The 24,014-nt window shown below is 41.9% G+C and overlaps 1 protein-coding gene across 7 annotated transcripts in view; it reads right to left on the bottom strand.

Moving 5' to 3' along the window:
- Positions 1–705: 705 nt before the first annotated feature.
- Positions 706–24,014, bottom strand: part of TPST1 (tyrosylprotein sulfotransferase 1) — a 49,846-nt gene continuing 26,537 nt past the window's right edge. For 4 of the 7 annotated variants that reach the window (XR_008453092.1, XR_008453091.1, XR_008453089.1 and 1 more), the window contains 5 exons: positions 15,942–16,140; positions 5,645–5,695; positions 3,840–3,915; positions 2,776–2,823; positions 706–1,234 (listed from right to left, as the gene is read on the bottom strand). Coding sequence is in view for 3 of the 7 variants with exons in the window: in XM_054084802.1 (XP_053940777.1) it covers positions 3,871–3,915; positions 5,645–5,695; positions 15,942–16,140 (295 nt within the window). In the remaining 4 variants the exon portion in view is untranslated. The other 3 variants (XM_054084803.1, XM_054084802.1, XM_054084804.1) reach the window with 3 other exon arrangements.

Here is a 24,014-nt window from a genome sequence, read left to right as displayed (position 1 = left end):
CGTAAATTTAATCATAGAATCATCATAGAATCATACAATCACCAGGCTGGAAAAGACCTCTTGGATTATCGAGTCCAACCATTCCTATCTGCCACTAAATCCTGTCCCTGAGCACTTTGTCTACCTGTCTTTTAAACACCTCCAGTGTGGTGGAGCCTCTGCCAGTGCCTAATGATCCTTTCTGTGAAACATCTTTTCCTGCTATCCAGTCTGACCCTCCCCTGGTGCAGCTTGAGGCCGTTCCCCCTTGTCCTGTCCCCTGTCACTTGGGAGAAGAGCCCAGTTCCCTCCTCTCCACAACCTCTTTTCAGGCAGTTGTAGAGAGCAGTAAGGTCTCCCCTCAGCCTCCTCTTCTCAAGGCTAAACAATCCCAGTTCCCTCAGCTGCTCCTCAGAAGGCTTGTTCACCCCAGCGGCACCCCCTGAAAGCTGCTGCTTTTGAGAAACACATTCAAAAGGAGAAAAATCAACGACTTTCTGCTCTGGTGAACCAGCCCCACATTACTCTTACTCCTCTCAGTACAATACGCCAATTTATCTTTCCTTATCACTCAGCAATTAAAAGCAAACAAATCACATTCCACCACAAACCTTAAAGAGATCCAAACCTCGGACATTAGATCTTACCTTCCATCCGCGTAACCTACCAATACCATGAATTATTTAACCTCAACTGAGGCAAACACATTAATAATAATAAAAGAAATCACATTTAAAGCATTTATTTTGAAAAATAAAATACAAAAGATCATTGAATTGTAATTGTACATGTAAATTATCAACTTTTTTTTTTTTTTTAAATAAAAGATATTTAACAATTTCCACATGTGAATAAAACAAACAACTGTTCCACCAAAAATCTTTTAGGACAAACACAGACCACTCTTTAGAAAGCTTTGAACATTTAAACCCAAACTGCTACAAAGAAAAAGAAAATCTTCGAAGATGGAGTTTTGTAATTAAGACAGAAGAGCAATTGTGAAGACAGGCATTGGTTCGCATTTTTTAAAACCTTAAAAATCTTTGTGAGTAATACGGATCTACAGTAACATCAGTGATTTTCTTTTCTAAACAGGTTTACATGCACTCACAACAACGAAATTTTGAACAGAAATGGTATGAAAGAAATCGGGGAGAAAATTCTAACAGAAGTTGGCTATGAGCGGTACAGCTCCCTGATCGCAGCGGCACAGTCCTCTAGGGTCACTCCCATCGCAAAGGCAGCAGTCTCTTTCCTACAGGACGAGAAAAATAAAGTTGTGTTTGAGTTTTCAATGCAATATTCTTGCATTATATGCCTGGCAACGTTTTGTAATTACAAATAATGATTAATTAAGTGTAATCACTCTCACCTTAGTAGTGAAAAGTCACCGTCAAGACAAACCACAGGCACTAAGAACTTCCCTGTAAGAAATGTGGCTGCCTTTCCCACCATGTATCTTCGGAGTTACTTCTTGGACATATATATAACCATAGAATCCTGGAATGGTTTGGGTTGGAAGGGATCTCAAAGCCCATCCAGTTCCACTCCCACATCCCAGGGACACCTCCCACTGGATCAGGGGCTCCAAGCCCCATCCAACCTGGCCTTGAACACCTCCAGGGATGGGGCAGCCACCACTGCTCTGGGCAACCTGGGCCAGGGCCTCCCCACCCTCACAGCAAAACATTTCTTCCTAAGATCTCACCTCAACGTCCCCTCTCACAGCTGAAAACCGTTCCTCCTTGTCCTATCCCTGCACTCCCTGAAAAAAAAAGTCCCTCCCCAGCTTTCCTGGAGCCCCTTTCAACACTAGAAGCTGCTTTAAGGTCTCCCCACAGCCTTCTCTTCTCCAGGCTGAACAATCCCAACTCTCTCAGCCTGTCCTCATACGTGAAGTGCTCCAGCCCTCAGATCATCTGCAATGGCCTCCTCTGGACCCACTCCAACAGCTCCACATCCTTCTTATATCGAAGATTCCAGAACCGGACACAGGACTTCAGGTAGGGTCTCACGAGTGGCTAAAATCAGGACTACAGAGCAAGCTATATTTATGGCCACAGAGAAATGTCCATGTTGGGTCCATGTGTGTGGCGTGTTGCTTTTGGCTATATTTAAGCTGGATGCATTTTGCTATATTTGCTGTTGTCAAGCCAGAGCATTTGATAGGAAGTTTGACAAGTAAAAATCCTGGATTAGTACAATAAACCTTGCAGCATTCATCCTTCAAGTATTCTGGAATTCAGAGTCCCCTGCGCAATCCTGCCATTGCTAACTATCAACTACAATACAGTTTGTTGAAAATACTGGCTATGGGACATGCTAAAAGCAGTTTCCTCTATCCAGACGGGGTAATTGATTTAAAAAAGGGAAGAAAAAGATGATGAGGAGTCATTGTTAAAGTTTTGCTGCGTTGCTAAGTCTGAACCTGAGTCTATTGTGCAAGCATGGCAAGGTACTGAAAGACAGATATTAACATGAATGGTGAGCTCTGCTGAAGAATGCCTGGACAAATGGTGATACAGTTTCATATACTCCTCCTTTTCAAGCTCTAAGAGTGTGGACCATCCAGTACTGCAAATTGTAACGAGCCACGTAGAACTGCCTCGTGATTCTTTAAGCACACAGTGCGTGCTTCTGCGGCTCTCACCACTACAACTTAATTCTTACAGATTCTGAATCCATATCTTCATATATTTCTTACCCACAACCTCACACGGAGTTATCTAAGTTTAAAAAAATCACCTTAACTAAATCAAGAGGGCAAAAGAGCAGAACTGCATGTTCTTTTGTTACCTTCTCTGCAGGAAATAGCCATTGTATCTTCTACTCCACGGGTTCAGTCTGCCAAGTAAATAATTAAAAATAAGTAAGCTATTTTATATTAGAGGAAAAAAATATCATTATCACCACCAATATTTGTGCTCAAAACCATCAACCTGTTTAGTTACATTAATTTTACCTTCAGCGTAATGCTAAAGGAGAACGCTAATCAGCATCAATTTGAACTCCAGCATCAGTTTTTTACGGTTTAAGCCATATTCTCTATTTCACAAAGCTTGCTTTTGCTTCTTAGATGATCTTTCTTTAGATAAATCTGCTCAGGGTTTGGTAAAAAACGTTATCATACCGGGCTATCTGTATAAATCTACCTTGTGAACTTTAGCAGAGTCCTGTTTTGGAACCTCCCTATCATATGGGCTGAAAGAGGATATTGAATAGAAATAGTGGGCCACATCCTTGTGATGTCTCGCAAGATAACTGGAAAAGACAACCAGTATAACTGAACTAACAGACACTACAGGCAGACCATGGATCATTTACTTTGCTACCATGCTATCTATGCCCAGTGCGCTATGTTTTAAAGATAGTTTGTCTCCCTGCATTTCCAGAAATCCTTATCAGCAATGTTTAACCTCCTCCTGTTCTGACACACCCTTGCTTGCAGCCGTATGTGCTGCAACTTCATCTGTAAGGTTGCAAATAACCTTGAAATAACCACAATAATTACATTTGAAAGCATCAGAAATAACTACAGCAGCTTTCTCAACACTGTTTGCTGACAATGACTTTTAAGCAGCACGCACGTAAATAGTTGTCTTGCCGCTAAGCTGCATAGACATTTTGGCCAGCAGTTGAGAGTGAACAATGCTGTGAGCAACAGCACATGGAGCTGCGCGGTGCCAGTTCTGGATGGTTTTCTATTAGCTGAGCAAAACTCGCAAAGCATGAGCGCTAACTGTTCAAAGGGCGAGAGCAGCAGACATTCAGTAGAGAGCAAAGCCCAAATCACACAGACATTGATCAGAAATACTGGGTGCCCAGAGCAAAAAGTTATGTTCTGAAAACATGAAACAGACATTTCAGCTATTCAACTTTACTGATCCATGTTCATTTTATCTTGCCACGAGACTTCCTTTCTACTGTCTTCTTTAGCTGGAACAAAAGAAACCAATTTTCCTTTTTAATAAATTAATTTTTGTTTGAACTAATGGAATAAGTCAAAATGCTTTGTTCACACATGGTAGATTCCCCTGTGTATTCTTCAATCTCTACATCTAACAAGTCATAATCAAACAATTCCTTCCTAATACCCGTGATCCAAAGTCAAGAAAGCCTGTACCATTAGTGGTTTGGTTTTTTTTTCTTTTAAAAGTAAAGAGCAAATTATTTTACTTTTGATGGCTATTTACATTTAGGTTTATCCAAATTAACTTCTGTAAGTATCCGTAAGGATGGGAAATTGAGTAGAAATATAAAGTAACGCAAGCAAAGACATACAGTTCTGGAGGTAGAGTGCCCCTAAAAATGCTTTCTCTCCCAATTCTGCAAGGCTGTACTCCTGTAGAGCAGGAGAAATTGAAACAAAACCCAGGTATTTTTCTACCTGGCTTTACTTGAGCACACCTCAAGACAGGAACCGCGACAAGCCACAATGCAGAGAGCACTCGGATGGCAAATGTATAAATGCCATCCAACTATCCAGCCTACAAAACCTGATATTCTTAAGAGCCCACCTGAGCAGCTCTTACCCACGAAAACAAAGCAAATTGCTACATGTTCTACTTATTTTATATGAGATGTTTCATTTAACTGATAACTTTTTGTTATTTCTCTGATAAATTATTTGCTCCTGTCTAGATTGTCTGCTCTGATTTTTCATGGCTGGACTAGCAGAGCTTCCATCCACAAGGCTATGGGAGGAAGAATTCGTTTCACTACACATGGGAGAGGGAAAAAAAAAACCCAACACAAATGAAAAAACCAGAAAAATCCTCACACAGAGAAGCCTTTCAAGCTACGGCACTGGAGCACTCCAAAAGCAGCTCCATGGAACAAGTTTATCTTGTCTGCTCTGTTCCCTTCAGGAGACACAGAAGAGCTGCCCAGCAGCGAGAGATTCCATCTTCCAAATGGAACTCCTGTGTCCATACATGGGCCAGTAGCTGCAGCCCAAACACGTTCCCTCCTGTCTACATAATGAAAGGGCACGAGGCTGGAAGCGCACCTCCCATGCATCCACATGGCTGGGGAGAGGTATCACAGGATCCTGCAGTTTGAGTGCTCCACAATAAGGATGTTGCCTTTTCAGCCCCTCTTGCAAAGGTTCGTTCCCTTAGGGAGCTGATGACAAAAGCATTTGAAGGGTACCAGATTAAGAATTCTCAGTAAAATCTGAAGTTCAATAGCTCACTTGATTATTGCACTATCACACCATCACTAGCCAGCGCTGAACTGTTTTGTCTGATGCAGCAGTTATTTCATTTTAGAAATCTCTCCTTAGTTATCCCTGTTTTCTGTACAATATTTCCTTTAAACCTTTCCATGCATGGCAACAGAAGATAACACTTCTCTACAAATAAACTTTGCGGTTTGGTCTACACAAAAGAGTCAAACTTTCCTTGAGTTTCACAGCCATATTCTGTCAGCTTGGGTTTACAAGCACCAAACCATAAAGACAGGAGTTACACTCAAAAGTGGCTTGGAGTTCCTAAGTGCAAAAGCACTAAGATTCCATCTCATGGACGAAGTATTCTCTTATCTCCAGTCACCTATTCTACTACAAAACAACAGAAAAAACAAGTTTATGAAGTGGTTTATGAAGACTGGTTGCATGCAAACTTGCCTGTATACCCCCAAAGAGGAAATGAATCCAATACTGTACCTGTGGCACTTCTTTAAGAAAGTCAGGAAGCTGAAATTCACCTTTATAGACCTGGAAAAACAAACCCCCAATATATTACTCAAAGTTTGCATTCGCTGCTGTTTGAAATGCAAAAGTTTGTTTAAAAAAAAAAAGGATTTTTCAAGGTCATTGAACAACAACACAATCTGTCCGTAAAAGCAATATAATTCACAAGGCCTGGCTGTCTGAAGCCATTCTACAGCTGCACAATCCATCCCAGGCTTGCTCTGTCCTCACCACTCTGACCTGTTTGTGTTTAAGCAGTAAGGCTATGTCACTCGTATTACTGCAGGATTAACCAAGTCCTGTGTAATCCATTCATGATGCTTCTAGAAGAAGATTTTTAACAGGATGATTAAATCTGTTGGGAATGAATGGTTACAACATGTACTTTTTTGAAGTTATATATAACAAATCTGAAGTTATATATAACAAATATTCACATTTTAGCACCTTCAATAAAGTTCCTGTTGGGCTTAATTACAATTTATGATTAAAAGATGTCCATTTAAAGTCTCCCTAAAGAGCTACCTGTCATGATCTCATGGACCGTCAGAGCAATTACATCAGCCAGCAAAAAAACAACATTCAGTTCTCAAACATCTTATGTTTTACAGTTTAGAAGCTGAGCAAATATCACGATACAACATTTTCTAATGCATCATAAACATTTTGTAGATGACAAATACTATCATTTACACAAACAGGAGTATCACACCAGATCCTGCCTCACTATGCTGTCAAAGGAAAGTTCTGTTAGCTTTCATATAGGTTATGGAAACAACGACAAAGTCTGAAAATGTAATAACTTAGCTTTCAATTCTCTAAAACAGTCCACCCTTGAGAAGCATTGGTATCTCCTTCACCCTGCTTTACACATATATATCCTTTTATTCTACACAGCTTGCTGGCATAATTTTCAGGTATGAGGAAAGTTCATATTTTGCTTTGATCCTTAAAGATACACAGACCCTATTAGAGTACACCTATATTAGCAGCAGTTTCCTCCAAGCACCCCACGTCAGACTGAGTCTCACAGCAAAGACCCTGTGTGGGTCAGGCATTGAGCTCCATCGACACACACGACATCCCCAGAGGGAGGACACAGGGTTGGAGAATGCCTAAGCTTTCCTTTATTATTTTCACACCACTTAGTCATTAATTTCCTTTTCATCATCAAAAATGTTTTAAAAAAACGCCAAATCAGTGGGATAGTCCTTTCCTGTACTAACGGGCAAACATTTAACAGCTTCACATCCAAGTACAGAAGAGCTCCACTTACTAGGAGGGATCACACAAAGGTACCGCCAGCAACTCTTATGTAAGATTATGAATTTCTACAACTGAGCCTCATTACCAGCCAGAGTTCATGAGAGTTTGTCATTACTACAATTTGCCATCTCTTAAGAGCATAGCATTACTTCTGGAACCACGCGGTTTGGAGAAGAAGTGAGCAATAAACATTCTCAAACACAGCAACGGCCACACCAAGCAAGTGTTTCCACTATCTGACCAACTAGGAAATCATTTGGCAACGTATTGGCTTCCCTCTAGAGGATACTTATTAAAAGCTGTTTACTTCCAAGATTAAACCGGAATACACGCCAAAGGGCGGGAAAAACAGTACTCTGTATGATTAGGGCTTTTTTGGCAAGGCGGGAAGACAACTTGAAGAGTTTTGCCATCCTTTCTGCTGAACTAAAAAGCCTGAACACCCTAATGTCTTTATTTCTTTGTAGTCTTATGTAGCTGTCTGTAATCACACCAAAATTTTGTACTTTGAACAATTCTATAAAACCATAAAATGGAAACAGAGCTACGCTAAAGCCTTGCTCAGAGTCTGCACGCTGCGTCAAATGAAGAAGATTTTGGAGAACCTCCCATATTAGGGGAGGCTGTGAGAGGTGAGGTTGTTCAGCCTGGAGAAGAGAAGGCTCTGAGGAGACCTCTTAGTGACCATCCCTGGAGGTGTTCCAGGCCAGGTTGGATGAGGGCCTGGGCAGCCTGATCCAGTGGGAGGTGTCCCTGCCCATGGCAGGTGGGCTGGAACTGGATGGGCTTTGAGGTCCCTTCCAACCCAAACTATTCTATGATACTAAGTCAAGGGATGCCTATTAACAATATCCATTTTCTCTGCTTTCCTATAGGCTGGTACCCAGAATACAAAGACATCCTCTTGTCAGAACACAGCAGTGACCCAGGCCTGCAGCTGAGTCAGCTCAGAATTTTCTGCCTGTAGGACGCCTCACCCCAAAGCAAGCCTGCAGTGTTAAACCGTGACTCGTGGAGTGAACTTGGGAGCTGGCAGCTCTTATCACATGGCCAAACAACGAGGCTTCTCTAAGCCCCAACATGAGAGTAGGAATTGTAATACACATACATTGCAGAACCTCGTTCCTTCTGACATTCCATGATAAAACAGAAAGGCTGATTTAAAATGATACGCACGGCTCTCATTTATATTCAGCCAGGGGTAGTGTCATTCCCATGGAAACCTTAATGAAAGCCACACTGGTCAGAAATTCAGCCTGTGGCTTACTGGAGCCTCGATGTACTATAAATATTTATAAATGAAGGACAGCATTTCATATTTTCAGCTTTTAACCAAGGCATTAAAATGCAGGCTGCGTTCTAGAGAGCAGAAATGCCAGTTACAAATCAGTAGTAGTATTGCATCAAAAAATGCTCCAGAACAACCTTAGCAAGGTTCACAAGAAAAAACAGCATCTTTTATTAGCCTAGTGCTGACGTTGGAAGAAATAGACTGGCTTCTTCACCTCTTCTGGCAAACCACGACAGCTATTTTCCAGGAATTCTTAAAAGCAGTTAATAATGACGATGGTACCTTGGGACTGATTCAGAACCCGAGTGACTAAACCCATGGTTGTCTCTCTGGAGTCCGCATTCTTTCCTCCTCCTGCTATTGTGACTGGGTCTACTTTTTATATTATGCATCTCTATATAAATTTGTCTGCTTCAAACCCCTCACAACTGGAATGCCCTTTGTAGGAACACCACTTTCTCCTAATAAGCACCTAACAGTGGATAAACCAAGGGCATTTATCCATCAACAATATTAACAAAAATAACAGCACTAACATCATAACCTTCAAAGATAAGAGAATATTTTGGGTCATTTGCTATTATAGTCACATGAAATAGCACAGTTTATGCACCACAGTTTACGCACCACAGTTTACAAAGGCAAATCTAACCAAGGACAGGCCCAAGATTAGGTTTAACACACAACTCTGCCTAATTTTGATTCAGAACTGACATTACCTCGAATGATACTTTTGTCAAGATTGAGACTGCATGGAAACTGGTTTAGAGTAGTTCCAAAACCAGTAAGTGGTCCCTTTTAAATCAAAACCCAGGGATCAGCTGCAATCCAGAAATTCTAAAAAACAATAACTCCATCTGCAGCCAAAGACATTAAGAGGTTTTAGATTCAAAATTCTTTTCTGACCAATTTCTAAGTCTAAAACACATTATTTGGAGAGTGGCAGCAGAGAGGCAGAAGTGGAACACTAGAATGCCTTCCAGACTGAGCAAGAATTCATTAAAATTGAGCAGAAATGGTGTTTACCATTTCTCAGGGAATTATTTTGCAAGTCCAAATGGATTTCCAAGTGGGGGTGTGTGGAATCTGAAGTCTGTGTCAGTTTGTTGTTTAGTGCTGGCACAATTCAAACTGTTCTATTAGAAAAAAACAAAACCAAACCATATTCTTACAGCCAAACTAAATGCGTAATAGTCTCAAAACGAGATCAGAAAACAAGTTTTACATCCAGTTGCCTGAGAAAACCCTTACAAATTCACAAGGGAAACTTAAGAACAGAAGTGTAACTCAGAAGTGTAACCTACAATTCACCTTTATAGACGAGCAAGGCACTCTTTTCCACCCACTTTCAAGCCTAGTTTAGAAAGAGTCGTGTTCAATTTGTTCAGTTCCTGTCCACAGAGATAATGGCTCTTTTGGTATAAAAGTTATCCTGCCACTAAGTGCACTTGGGCTTGGTAGATTTTCAAAACATCAAAGTTGCTGAGTACAAGGCCATCAATGTTGTCAAAACCAAAAAGGAACACTGGAGGAAACAGAGCAGAAACAATCCTTGATGCCCAGTACATGGAGATACCCTTGGTCTTGCTCTATCAGACTTTTCCTCAACTTCTTTGGCAGCTCACAAGGCTTACACAATTCTTCAGTTCTTTGCTGGAACTGCCAAGAAAAGGGACATCCGAGACGTAAATATTTACCCAGTAGGACCAACACAAAGAGCAAGATTTTAGAAAGGCCTAGGAATGTCTGTCAAAAGGCAGCCTGCAACCATACCTGATTTTGTATTGTTTGTTAACAACTCTGTGTGCCTCACTAGTCACATGTAAGTATAAGGCTGAGAGAGTTGGCGTTGTTCAGCCTGGAGAAGAGAAGGCTGTGGAGAGACCTTATAGTGACCTACCAGTACCTGAAGGGGCTCCAAGAAAGCTGGGGAGGGACTGCTCACAAAGGCTTGTAATGATAGGACGAGGGGGAATGGCTATAAACTGGAGGGGCACAGATTTGACTAGATGTAAGGAAGAATTATGTCACTATGAGGGCAGTGAGGCCCTGGCCCAGGTTGCCCAGAGCAGTGGTGAATGCCCCATCCCTGGAGGTGTTCAAGGCCAGGTTGGATGGGGCTCAGAGCCCCTGATCCAGTGGAGGTGTCCCTGCCCATGGCAGGGGGTGGAACTGGATGAACTTTAAGGTCCCTTCCAACTCAAGCAATTCCATGATTCTATGGTTCTATAATTGGGGTTGTTTTTAAAACAAAAAGATGTCAGCACCTATGCAGAAAAACAACACAGTGGGGAATCCACATGCTGGAAGAAATATGCACTAAAAAGACTATTAAATTTAAAGGACACTGAGGAAGTCTGTTGTTGGTTATTCTCACGCTTCGCACCCTTTATCATTGATTCTGTCTTTAAAACCTCATAAACAAAGTCTTGACATCACAATTGTCACGTCTCGACTCTTAACAGCAGGAGACATTTCCTCACAATTTAAAACAGGCACAAACAGGAGTCAGTAGAACTGTTTTGTCCTCTAGATATTACTGCAGAAAATACCATCAACAGACCATAAACCAGAGACGGATAACAGCTTTCGGATGCGATTAGAAGCAGCCACACGTATTTAAACAGTCGTGCTGAAAACCGTAGCTTTTTTGATAAGAGTTCTGTACGCTTCCGTCTCCTGATCTCTCCAGGGCAAGGAGCACAACTGCATGAAGAAGTTAAAAGAAATGACTGGAATATGTATTCCAAGCACACAAATTCACTTAGTGGGAAGTATGTGCCAAAGAAAATCTGATGTAATACGTTACAGATGTGAAAGGAAAGTATTTTGCCAATGATAACATAACAATGAGCCACTTTCTACTGGGCATAAGTCAGGGCCTTGCAGTTTCGAGCTGTTCTCCACTTTCAGGATATTCTGTTAAACTGCTGACATACGCTTTTACACAAACTTACAGTGTTGATAAAGGCATATCAGACACTGTTCTAACATGGAGATTCTACTCCTGTAATTCATTATACAGTGACTGGGCTACCAGTTCAGACAGTGTCATTATTTGCATTTTCTGCGTCATTTACAGATGAAATCCCATTTTAGTTACAGGCCATTATTGTGCTTTATGTTCATATTGTAGAATTCATTAAAATTCTAGAAGGGGAAGTAGTTAGTTCTGTGTCTACAAGGAAGAGAGCCTTGCAAACATTATAATAAAATGAACAGACCAGCAACAGGCTCACAAGCAGAACACGAGACAGCGCAGTCTGCAGTCACTGCGTAACGAAAGGGTGCCTCTGGAGGAGGTCACACGCAAAGATCTGCTGAGCAGTGCATCACTACTCAGACCTTGTTGTCTCTGCTCTGCGGTCCTTAACCAAGATAAGATAGTGTCCTAAAAGATAACACTGTTGGGACTAGCATAAATCAGATAAACAAAAGGTTAATGGCTTTGTTACTGCAAACATCAGAAAGATCTGTTACGCTGTGCTGGATTTGTGCTCTACCAGTGCAGGTACTGTCAGAGCTGTCTTGTCTCCTAACACCTCGCAGCACTTGGAGACCAACGCAAGAAGAGATGAAGTTAGCTTCACATTCTACTACTTCCTAAAACAAACTAGGACTAAGATGACAAAATAAGTACAAAGCCTGGTTGCATCTTATTATTTTTGTGCCATATTACAGGAGAAGAGAAAACCAACCCAACCATTTTGGTATCCTAGGCAGGAAACAGAGCGAAAACCCCACAGTTAGCAGAGGGCATTGTTTTCCGCACATCACCTACAAGCACAAAGAGATTCTATTTCAAGCACTGTACTGCAGCTGGTGAGAATCATTATTTTGTTTCCAGACTGAAGAAAAACATCTATTTAACCTGTACATATGCAAGTCACCGGCAGGGGACAGAAAAGGAAAAGAGAGGAAAAAGGAAAACAAGATCAGGACTTAACTGCTTAGGAAGCTTAGGGGAAGCTCCTATCTTGCACCATGCTAGCCATTGCCTTCCATTTTTCTCCCGTTCTAGCCCTTGGTTTAGGCATCTTCACATTGCCAGGACTGACAGCAGCTCTGAAATCGCTGCACAGCATTGCCACTGTTAAGTTTGATTTGCAGTCTCCTCCAAAAAATGACAGCCTTTGCAGTCAGTGCAGTGTAGGATAAACGCAGTTCTACAGCAGCGTGTAAACACTTTTTACAACGAAGGCATCATGCAGTTTAAAGTTTGGAATCTTAAAATTACCTTCTACAACTGGGCAATACTTTGACTTCTAGTCATGAAATACTGAACTGTCTGCATGCAGAAGAGGCTTTTGAGCTATGAGTATGTTTTGCATCCTGATCAGTTTTCATTTTTCATTCTGCTTACCTTTATGATTTTGTATGTGCAGAATTAAAATGGTTTTAATCCTGCAAAACAAAGACTGCCCGTAACAACAAGAACTGATTTGTTTGTTTTTAATGTATCTGATAGCAATAAAATAGATGAGACAGTGCTGTTCCATCTTTAGGTGGAGCTAGAATCTCTCCTGCCAGTAATTTCAGCGCTGTCGGGCTTCCACCCCATTGTTGCAACCTCGACAATTTAAGCCAGCATTACATACCCCTCCCAAAACTGAAAAACTCTCCTTTCAAAACCACACCAAAAAAAGAAAATTAGTCCTTTCCCCTTCCTACTGCTTTGTTTGTTGGACAAGGGCAATTCCCTCTCATCTGAAGTGCTAGCTCACGCCATTTCAAAGGGGCTAACAAACTCCGATGCCCCTCGGAGCAGCGAGCATCAGGTAATTCAACGTGATTTCAGGTTGGTGACTCCTAGGGGTTACTATACTAACAGAATGCAGCTCATCTTTAGAAGTCTAAGCTTCATCTGTTTTCAATGAATAAAATTCATGTTCTAAGCTCAGTTTAAAGTTCTCAGTGACCACAAATACAAATACACTACAGCAGCTTCGGAACACAAAGCGAAGCAATAAACAGTTATATGTTAGATTTCTATATATTCTTATTCTGTACTGAAAAGTAACTTTGGAAAGATTTTACCTGAACAGCTTCATCTCCTAAAATATGCCCAGTACAATATTCTCTGAAAGACTATGCCAGGTGAAGACATGTAAAAAGAGAGTGAGAACAACAGTAGTGCTACAGTCCTTCACAAATCCACCATCTAAGACCATGCAGAAACCCACTGGACTTGCCAAGTGCCAGCTCCTTAGGGCTGGAAAAATCTGGATCAAGAAATATATTTAATTAAACAAACGCTTCCTTCCTCAAGCTGCAGTAGCAAGAAATAAATGAGCATATGTTCAAAGGAGAGAAAGGGAACCCCACCGGGCAGTGTGTGCTGCCCCTGCTAACGCATCGCGGTTCCCTCTCCTCCCCACCAACCGCGCTTTCTCCAAACACCTTAATGTGCACTGAAGTATGACTCCATCTTCAAATTAAAAAAAAAAATAAAATAAAGGAAAACAAAGCATTTTCAGAAGGGATTCTTCTCTCCCTGATGACCTACCAGAATATGAGTTATTTCAACATTTACTTGGGCTACAGCCCAGCTCAGTGGCCACTATTTAGAGAATTTACTGCCCAAGAGAGATGATGTCCTGGCACTTCTAGAGAGGGCGAGGAGCCCGCTGTGCTGAGAATTAGGCAACCTCAGCAGCAAACTGCTGCGGGAGTTGGGAAGCCTTCAGTCCTGACGCCCTAAGAAGCCAGGCCATCAGTGTTTCCATAGTCACCAAGAAAGATAGGGGACCCCATGGGCTGCACAGGGATTTGCCGGGAACCAGCTGGGAGGAAACAAAGCAAAGCGACTGGGGAGGAATTCAAGCTGCCCAGACGCAAACTCATACACTGATTTGAGCCATCGTTTTCAATGGCTCCGTGGGGTACATAACATTCTGAAAGCTTCACGTCTCTCCAGTTTCAAAAGGAATATCACAGGTTTTGAAGATCAGCCACATTTGTTCTTGGTTTTGTTTTGGATTTTAGTCCTAATTCAGGACATCTCCCCCACTCAATCTATACAAACATTACACGCAGAAGTAATTTTGTCGAAGAACAAATTACCAGAGAAAGATACACTTGCTACTACAGTAAACAACAAAATTAAAATGCTATCTTGGGCTGTAAGTCAAGCTATTGAATTAAAATAACAGTCAAAATATTAGCAACTGTTCCATATGCTTGTAATATCTGGAGCAGCTATTAGAACAGTAACCTCCAGTTTCTCACAGCTATTTTTAATATTAGTAAACAAACTGACTAAGCTTCAAAGCAAACTTGTGAAAAAGCCTCACAAGCTTCAGCCTTTTGAATTAGGCTTCAATTTTTTCAAAGGTATGCTTGTGGCTTTGCTTATTAGCCTGACAATATTCCGGAAGCGTTTGGCCAACATCCTCAGCCCCACGGTGTGAATGTTGGGTTTGTTCTGTGCAGGGACAAACTCAGGACTTGGAAAGGTCACCACACAGGAAAAACTTATTTAAATTGTATCAGTAAGAGATAACCAACCTTAAATTATTGCATTACAATGCAAATGTGGATCTGAGTCACTCTTATATAGTATGTACAGTGAGGTGCAAGAGAATTATGTTTTCAAGGCTCTGAACACTTTTTTAAAGGGGTTGACTTGAAGGCAGAAAGGTTTGTGAGCCTTTTAGAATAGTAAGTATCAGGAACCCTATAAAATGCTCACCACTATCCCCACCAGAAAAGGTGGGTTACCTTTTCCATACTGAGTAGTAACTATTCCAATAGTCAGCCTGCCATCCTTTAACACACTGATCAACTGTTTAATCAAAGTTTCCCAGGGAGGGCTCCTAAAATGAAATAATGCAAAGAAAGAGTAAAGACTTTACAAAAAGCAGGTGGTTTTTTTTTCATTTGTATCATTAGTTTCATTAGTATCCCATCAGGATAGCAACCAGTTTTTTCGATATCGAAAGAGCCCCTTTAAGTTGTTTAATTCCATTTTTCCAATGGCTATTTTGCTGCGCCAGCAAAAGTCACCTTCTTTTAATAAAGTATTACTTCTGTTCTTTTGAGAATGAAAGAGTTAATTATTCTTATTTGAAACAATGGTTATGAGCTTTTCAATGGATACCTCCAGGGACAAGCAGCTGTATAGCCTAACTATTCAAATTCCAACAACATTAAATTCTGATTAAAATCCTTAAGTTGAGGTTAATCAGCACCAGACCCTCCTCCATCTTTTGTTTGTTCTACAAAGGGCAGCAAAGAACTGGAAAAATTGACATTTTGATCATCTTGGGCCATCTTCCATGGGTGACTCTTCAAATTCAACCAAGTATTTGGGGTGTAATTTGGTGACACAGCTTCTGCCAGCCATCATGTACAAAAAGCTGAGCTCAATCGAGTGTGATGCCTGGGCGAGAAAGCTAGCTTTTTTTCAACTACTAACTAGTTCCCCACCTATCTGGATGATCCTCAAGAGATTCAGCTACATACACCAAAGAACACAGCTCAAATCTGGGGTTGGGGTAAAGGAAGATGAACCAAACTAAAGACAAACAGCAGAAACAAGACTTTCAGTGCTCAAGGTCCCAAAGAATTCTTACTTCTTCCCTCACGTGAGGAACATGCTGCTAAGTATCAAAAGGTTTTAGAAACAGATTTAAAACCAAAACAAAACACAAGACTTCTTCTCTGTAGCTCACATCCATTTGGTCAATAATTAAACACACAAGAATGCCTTACCCTCCTTGTGTTTTCCACAACTTTTTGATCGGGCTTTCCGTAATTTGGTGGATTGGCATACGGATCATAGCCCAGTTTCGCTAGCATGGGTGCAATCACGGGCATATCTTGCAGAACATCAGCAGGGATCTTCCCAACCCACTTTGACAGTGCTTCCACATTGACTGGCTTGATTACTTGGTCAGTAGATCTTTCAACCCTGTGGAGGGAGAAAGAAAGGTTATACTTTGCATTCCAACCAGCACTTGCTTCCTTACTACCGTTAAGACCTTTAGCTTCTTTTTCGTATGTGTTTTTTTCCCCCTTCCATTTCTTTCCCTCTCCAAATTTCATGTTTCTACAGAGCTGATGGAAAGTGAAGTTTACTACATAAGGCTAAAATGAGAACAAGTAGCACAACATTTGTGCGTGGTTTCTGGTTTAAGTTTCACACAGAATGTGCTGAAGCAAGTCCTTTAAATAAAGAGAGCAGTGAAAGCCAAAAAGCTGTTAAGTGAAAAGTATGCACACACCTACCTTTAAGGCTGTTTTCCCACTGGCATATTTCCACATGTGTCTTAAGTGCTCTTGAAAGTTGTATTCTAAATTAAAATTTGTGTGCTATTTATTACCTCCGCATATTGTGACTAAACTATAGCTTTAATAAAAGAGACCTCTACGGAAATGACAGAAAGATATCAACTGCAACAATATTCACAACCCTTCCTTTTGGAGATTGAGAGCTCAGTCATTAAGCAGTTCTTAAGGACAAAAGCACAATCAGAGCTATGTCATATGTACTGCAGTTAGAAAATAGTTGATCTGCTGCTCATTTAATCAACAGCCCTGAAGTCATTTTCGTTCTTGCACGCAGCTTTGTTGTGTGCTTTTGTCGGTCTTTTCAGGGGAGGAAATCCAGCATCGCTTTGTTTTCCCACATTCCTTCCTTCTTTTAGATCAGATGACGTGCAACTTCTTTACTGTGTTTATTGCTAAAACAGGTCAACAGGACTCAGAACAGGCCGAGTAATTTAAACATTTTTTCTGAACTCAGAAGGAGTGCACATGCATTTTGTATGTCAAGGTTTACCTTCCTTTTAAGGCAGATGAAAATGCCTAAAGAAATATTTGTATCTGCATTGCAAGTAATACCATAAGGTCCATCCCTGCAACAGTAGCTCCTGCTGCTGGCAATATCTGCCTCAAACCTGGCGCCAAGCATACAACCGCCACCTCCACCTGCAGACATCACCATTCCCAGGCCTCACCCACGTCATGAAGAACTTTGATCTCAAAAAGCTCTACCACCCAGAAATCAAAACTGCTATACTAGAAAGTAACAGCACAAAGTATAACCCCGTCTACATAGAATCATGGAATGCTTTGGGTTGGGAGGGACCTCAAAGTCCATCCAGTTCCAAAGCTCTGCCATGGGCAGGGACACCTCCCACTGGATCAGGGGCTCCAAGCCCCATCCAACCTGGCCTGGAACCCCTCCAGGGATGGGGCAGCCACCACTGCTCTGGGCAACCTGGGCCAGGGTCTCCCTACCCTCACAGGAAAGCATTTCTTCCTAAGATCTCATCTCAATCTCCTCTCCTGCAGCTCAAAACCATTCCCCTCGTCCTATCCCTGTACTTCCTGATGAGCTAAACAATTATAATAGTGGAATTCAAAATCATTCTCCAGCAGCTCATTCTTAAGTCACAGAGCAAGCAGAATGTAAGAAAACATCATAAGAGAAAAATAAATGGAAATTTCCTGAAATATTCCTCAACAGTTTCTGAGACCAGAAGCCTGAGCTAAAGTCAAGTTGCTTAAGACTGGCATCAGTCAGTTTACAAGAGGAACAAGTTCGGTTACAGTTATATAATCCACCTCACAGTCCGAGAAGAGGCTAAGAATTGTTGCACATTTGACAAACAATAAATCTCTAGCAGGAGGCATCCCATTCAGCTGCATCCTGTACTATGCAACGAAAGCCTCCAATTCCAAACTATGCATGCCAGTCTGGCAGTCATTAACTCAATTTGATCTTAACATCAGTCTGTAACTTGTCACTCTCTTTTACTTGTCATCATAGCTACAATCCTTCCAGGACAGAGGAAGGAAGTTAGTCATACAATGCTGGAAGGTCAGTAACTTCAAACACAATCAACAAAGAACAAACCAGACAGGGAAATGGTCACCCATGGGGAAATGGTCTTGGCAAGCTGGGCCTTCATGGATTGCTGGAAAACATGTTTGATGGAAGCTGATGAGTAAGCACCGGACAAACAACAAACTAAGACAACCACCAAAATTTTCAGCCTTACTCTCTTCAACCAGTAGCTCAAACCAAAGGCAGGAATTCAGAGTGGGATTTTGGGACCAGGAGCTGTGGCCAAGTTTCAGCTTTCCTGAAGGCTACTGGCCCGAGATCACAAGTCTTCAGAGCAAACTAAGAAGTCCAGGCAATGCTTTTTTCATCTTTCTAATTAGAAGATGAGTATCTGACTTCACATCACATTAGCAAGAAAACAGCTGTTAAGAGTTGAGTTTGAGGCTTTGCAAATGGCAAGGTAGAAGGCAAAGCACCACAGAAGTTGGGACTCTACAGACCATGGTGGGTGGGACTCTCCAATTCATAAAAAAATTATGGTCCTCTTCCTCTCAGACAGAGCCAGCCAAGCCCAACGTCCCTTCACCAAAAGCGCAGATTGTTTCAACTGCTTAAAGTAAGAGCGATACTGCAAGAACCACGTAATAGGTTTGACTGACAGCGTATTGGAACCCCAGAACAATGGATGCTACACATCAATTAGGACTTAAATGAGTATGAATACCTCATCCTGAAGCACAAGCACATTTAAAACATGTAGCTTTTACCCCATTGCCATTTTAGCCCTTCGAAACCTTACGTTCAGCATTAACTATTTCCTGGTGATTAATACGTGGCAAGAGATAAGCACGGAACTACATCTTGCTGTTCCTAGGCATGGATTCAAAAAATACAATACCACATTCAGTGTGTTGCTTAAGTCCTTTTGAGTCCTTTTGTTAAGCGGAGAAGAACAGTGAAAGGCAGTTAATGGGAAAGATTCTTCACACCAGAGATGATCTGAGGAGTAAAGAGTAAGACAGAACAGAGAGAGGAGGAAAGCAAGCTGCAAGAGGGGAGATTGAGATGAGATCTTAGGCAGAAATGTTTTGCTGTGAGGGTGGGGAGGCCCTGGCCCAGGTTGCCCAGAGCAGTGGTGGCTGCCGCATCCCTGGAGGGGTTCCAGGCCAGGTTGGATGGGGCTTGGAGCCCCTGATCCAGTGGGAGGTGTTCCTGCTCATGGCAGGGGGTGGAACTGGATGGGTTTTAAGGCCTCGTCCATCCCAAACCATTCTATGATACACTAAAAAAAACAAGTAGAACAAAAAAAGTAAACATACTGAGTCCCGTCAAATTGGATTAGGTCTGCATGTGGCAAATGCTGCCTGCTCAGTGCTACCAGGTTCCACTGCAAAACAGCAGGAACATCTCAGCTTTGAACACAGCTGATAGCACAGAACACAGGACTAACCCCAAATACTTCTACATCTGTACTAGAATCAAATGAAAGGTATGTATTAAAAAAAGTATATTCTGAAGTAATTTTGCCTAGATGGCTATTTTCACAATAAGCTTAATAAAAATTGCTATTAAAAAGGTTGATATTTCAGTGGTCCCCACAGCTGTTTCCAGTTAGGAGGCAGAGCTGTATTAACAATTCTAGTTACAGCATGTAGTCCAGCCGTTATACATTCCTTCAACAGCCACGCTGGCAATTACTTCAAACCACAGAAGGTTTTCCGCTACTACAAATTCTGTGGTGCACATCCTTAGTGCTTCTTCTTGCAGCTGGATAAAAAACACAAGAAGGGGTGAAAATGCTAAGCCAAATAGAACAGTGAGACCAGGGCTCCATCAGCAACAGAACAAGCAGAGATTACCAAGCAAATGCAGGAGAACAGAATAAGGCAGACAACAGTTTCCTCAAATCAAGCAGCCAAGGGAACATACAAAGTCAGAATCTTATATACAGACTGTCTAGTATTTAATATTCTTATTAATAGAGTTTGAGTCTGGAATAAGAGAAAAATGGAGTCAGCTCACTGCCTGAAGAATTCTGCAGCCGACTGGGTGGCTGGTTCATCTCTGGAAGAGAAACAGCCTGCACACACAAATTAACTTTCTATGCAACTGAAAATCAAACACCCTTCACTGGCCTAGAGTCACGTTCATCTGCTATGGATTTCCTGTGACAGTTCATTTTACTTTTAGATGAGTTACAAATACATTCCTAAACATTTGCTTTCTGTTAGCAGGTAATAATATCATTATAAAGCTCTTTTAGCAATACTGTGATCTCTTTCTCAAAGCACTGAAGTATTTCAAGACAACAGATTCTTGTAAGATTCCTTCTCAAAAATCCTCCAACAGTTAAAATACATCCAGGCATCTTATTTGGCATGACCTGAGCAGGGGTTGTGCCTCTGAGTGGCTGCTGAGCCTTTTCTGGAAGTCCTAAAGGCGAGGGGAAGACGATAGAGAAAGGTTTCTCTGCTCATTGTCTCTTTACACAGTACCACAGCCTCTGCAGATTGTAATCATTGTTCATTCTTTGACTCCCACCCTACCTAATAATTTGCAGACAACTAGGTAACTACTTTACATCTTCGTTCTCTTCTTGCTCTGCTGCAGAGGCCAAGTCTACGTGGTGGTTTTTTAAATGAACATCACATTTCAATACCGATGATTTGGTTCTTGCAAAATCTGCCTCCCGCCAGTAAAAACTGTAATATAATTTGGGTGTTGTGATTTTAATATACTATTATGAAAGAGCCTGAAGCATCTTGGTACCAGGCATCTGGTAAATGAAAGCTCTGTGAGAAGACCAAGTTGCAACAGACAGCCGTGTTTCAGTCTCCCTCGATTATCTCTGAAGCAATCCTCAGCACCACCCTTTGGAAAGCCAGGTGGGAAAAAGCCGCTGAGTAGAAGACGGAACTCTGCTGCCTCAGACTGTGTTTTTTTCAGCTGAAAGAAGACAGTATGCACATTGTGAAGGAAAGCACACTCCTCAGTAAGCCTAAAGAGAAATTAGAAGTCCTACGAGAACAACACTGGTTCTGGAATCCCTAACCTAAGGACATGGAGCTGCTGGAGTGAGTCCAGAGGAGGCCACAAAGAAAATCCGAGGGCTGGAGCACCTCCCGTGCGAGGACAGGCTGAGAGAGCTGGGGTTGTTCAGCCTGGAGAGGAGACGGCTCCAGGGAGACCTTAGGGCAGCTTCCAGTACCTGAAGGGGGGCTGTGAGAAAGCCGGGGAGGGACTTTTTACAGGGGCCTGTAGTGACAGGACAAGGGGGGATGGCTTAAAATTGGAAGGGGGGAGATTTACATTAGACATTAGGAAGAAATTCTTCACAATGAGGGTGGGAAGGCCCTGGCCCAGGTTGCCCAGAGCAGTGGTGGCTGCCCCATCCCTGGAAGTGTTCCAGGCCAGGTTGGATGGAGCTTGGAGCCCCTGATCCAGTGGGAGGTGTCCCTGCCCATGGCAGAGGGGAGAACTGGATGATCTTTAAGGTCCCTTCCACCCCAAACCATTCTGTGATTTAGGGTTCCTGACTTGGCACTTCACAGCCGTGTAAGCCTGAGGTCACGAATAATTTTGCTGCAGCTACGAACAAGCCAAATGCAATTTGACAGACGGAAAACTGAGTCTAGTGCAAGGTGTATTTTGTTCAGCTGTCAAACTCTGGTGAGTTGTCTGTGGCAGACTAAAGTTCTTGGTAAACTCCCTAACAATAATCTAATTTAGAGTCCCTTTTTTGGGCTGTTCCCACAGCTCTGGGCAAGGGCCCCCTGAAGAGGCAGCTGACTCTGCCCACAGCACTGCTGCACAGGAGAGGCAGCGAGGAGCTGGGGGTTCCAAAAGCAGAAGGTTTTAACTCCTTCTGTACAGTTTCCATTAGTATCATATAAACACACAAAACAGACATCTGAGAGAATTTCATATTCACTGCTTTTTCTGCAGCCCTCGAAAGACTGAGTCACTGAAATCATTATCAAATTATAAAGGCCTCCTGCAACTGAAAACCAAATCTCACCACCATTTCAAGGGGATTTGATTAGATGAAGACAACACAAACATAACACTAATAACCTATTCTTCTTCCACTATTGCCAGAGCCTTCTCAAGTAATAAATTACTTCCACACACCATCTGATGAGAGATAAAAGTATAAAGAATTCCATGAACCGGTTGAATTGAAGGTCACAAAAACATTTTCCTGCTTGTATTATATTTGAAAGTTTGATTCAAAAGTATAGAAGAAGACACATTTTACTTTCAACAATCCATTTTCTTAATGTTTAGGGACATGAACAAGTACTCTTAATTCCTCACATCCCACTCCACCAGATTTGGCAAGAAATATTACTTAAAACTATGAATTCAGTGAAGCTACTGAGTTTTATAGTATAGAGGCTCATTAATTTTTTAAAATACTAATGTGGAAGCTGTAAGGTAGCAATATTTTACTAGAAATGGCATTATGCATAGTTATTTTTACAGGACACTGAACAGAACTTGGGAACCATGTATTTATGGCAGTAAAAGCAAGTTCACTTCCCCCTCAGCTGCTCCTATGAAGCAGCGACATGATACCGGTAACTAAAGAGAAGCTCCTGTGCAGATGCAGCTTGCAGAGATGTACAACAGTGCGCTGCTCCAGGAGAACTTCATCAGAAGGCTTCAATCTGCTCATCAGCAGTACTGCAAGAAAAGAGTTGAGCTGCCTCTCGATAGCTCTTGCGAACACAGAGATGGTGGCTGAGCTTCTTCAGTGGGAATGGTGATAAGAAACCTCCAGATTGTGAAAATAATCATTATCTGAGTTTTAAGTTCTTTCTCATCACTAATAATTCTATTTGCTTTAAATCGTATCGCCCTATGATATATTAGAAAATCCTTGCAGTTACTTCCCTCAGTATTAAATAAACAACCTCCCAATTTTAATTTCTAAAAACTGTAGTTTTAAAAAAAATGCGATCAGTCTGTATGTGGGGTTGATGTGTCCCTACAGGTCAATCACTGGAACAGGCTGCCCAGAGCAGGGGTGGCTGCCCCATCCCTGGAGGTGTTCCAGGCCAGGTTGGATGGGGCTTGGAGCCCCCGATCCAGTGGGAGGTGTCCCTGCCCATGGCAGGGGGTGGGACTGCATGGGCTTTAAGGTCCCTTCCGGCCCAAGCAATTCCATGATTCTATGATACCCAGCCCAGGGCTTGCTGTGCAGGGTGCCTCTGTCCCTCAGAAGCACTTGGCCAGTTATGAATATTCAAAAGACAGAAGCCGAGGAATTTAATTGGGCATATCTTGCTGCTGGAATAGAGCTTTTAAAGCAATACTTTAGAAACCTAAACAAGACAATCTGGGAAATGTATCTGTTGTAGGAAAAAAAGGAAGAAGCGAGATTCGAACATTCACACCTTTCCCCCCATAAAGACTGGCCAACTTCCAGATCTCCGAAGCTGTGCTGTAAATGGCCAAGAAACCAGAAAGAGTAGTTTAACTGGAATTAACTAGGTTGCTTCTCCCCTTCACAATACCTGTCTAGGTTTTCTAAGATGGATTTTGGTTTTTAAAGCAGCTGTCATGGTGCACAGATGGCACAACAGAATATGAAGAGATTTGCTTACAACAAGGCTAATTTTATTCGAAACGCTTGTCCTTTTAGGAGCACATGCCAACAGAAAAGCAAGCAAATTCCGCTTTCTATTTTGTTGGAACCATTTCTCAAGTTTCCTGGAAGAGTATGTTCTTGGCAAACATAACTCAAAGGCCATTCTCACATTGATATCAATACTTACGTTCCCTAAATCAAATGGGTGATTTTGCTAAGACGAATAATACTAGTCTAGATAAAGCAGCCCAGCTTTATTTTGGGCACAGAGAAAAGCAAAGCTTTTTTGGAAGCAGGGCTGATACTAGACATCCAAATTCAAGTTGGAATGACCATTACTTATAAGTTTGTTCACATGCTTCATACACACGTGTCAGCAGGACAGTTGTTGAGTGAGAGC

The sequence above is a fragment of the Cuculus canorus genome, chromosome 20 (genome assembly GCF_017976375.1).
Source record: "Cuculus canorus isolate bCucCan1 chromosome 20, bCucCan1.pri, whole genome shotgun sequence".
NCBI lineage: Eukaryota > Metazoa > Chordata > Aves > Cuculiformes > Cuculidae > Cuculus > Cuculus canorus.
The sequence above is the reverse complement of the archived record's forward strand: the minus strand, read 5'-3'. Positions and strand labels throughout refer to the sequence as shown.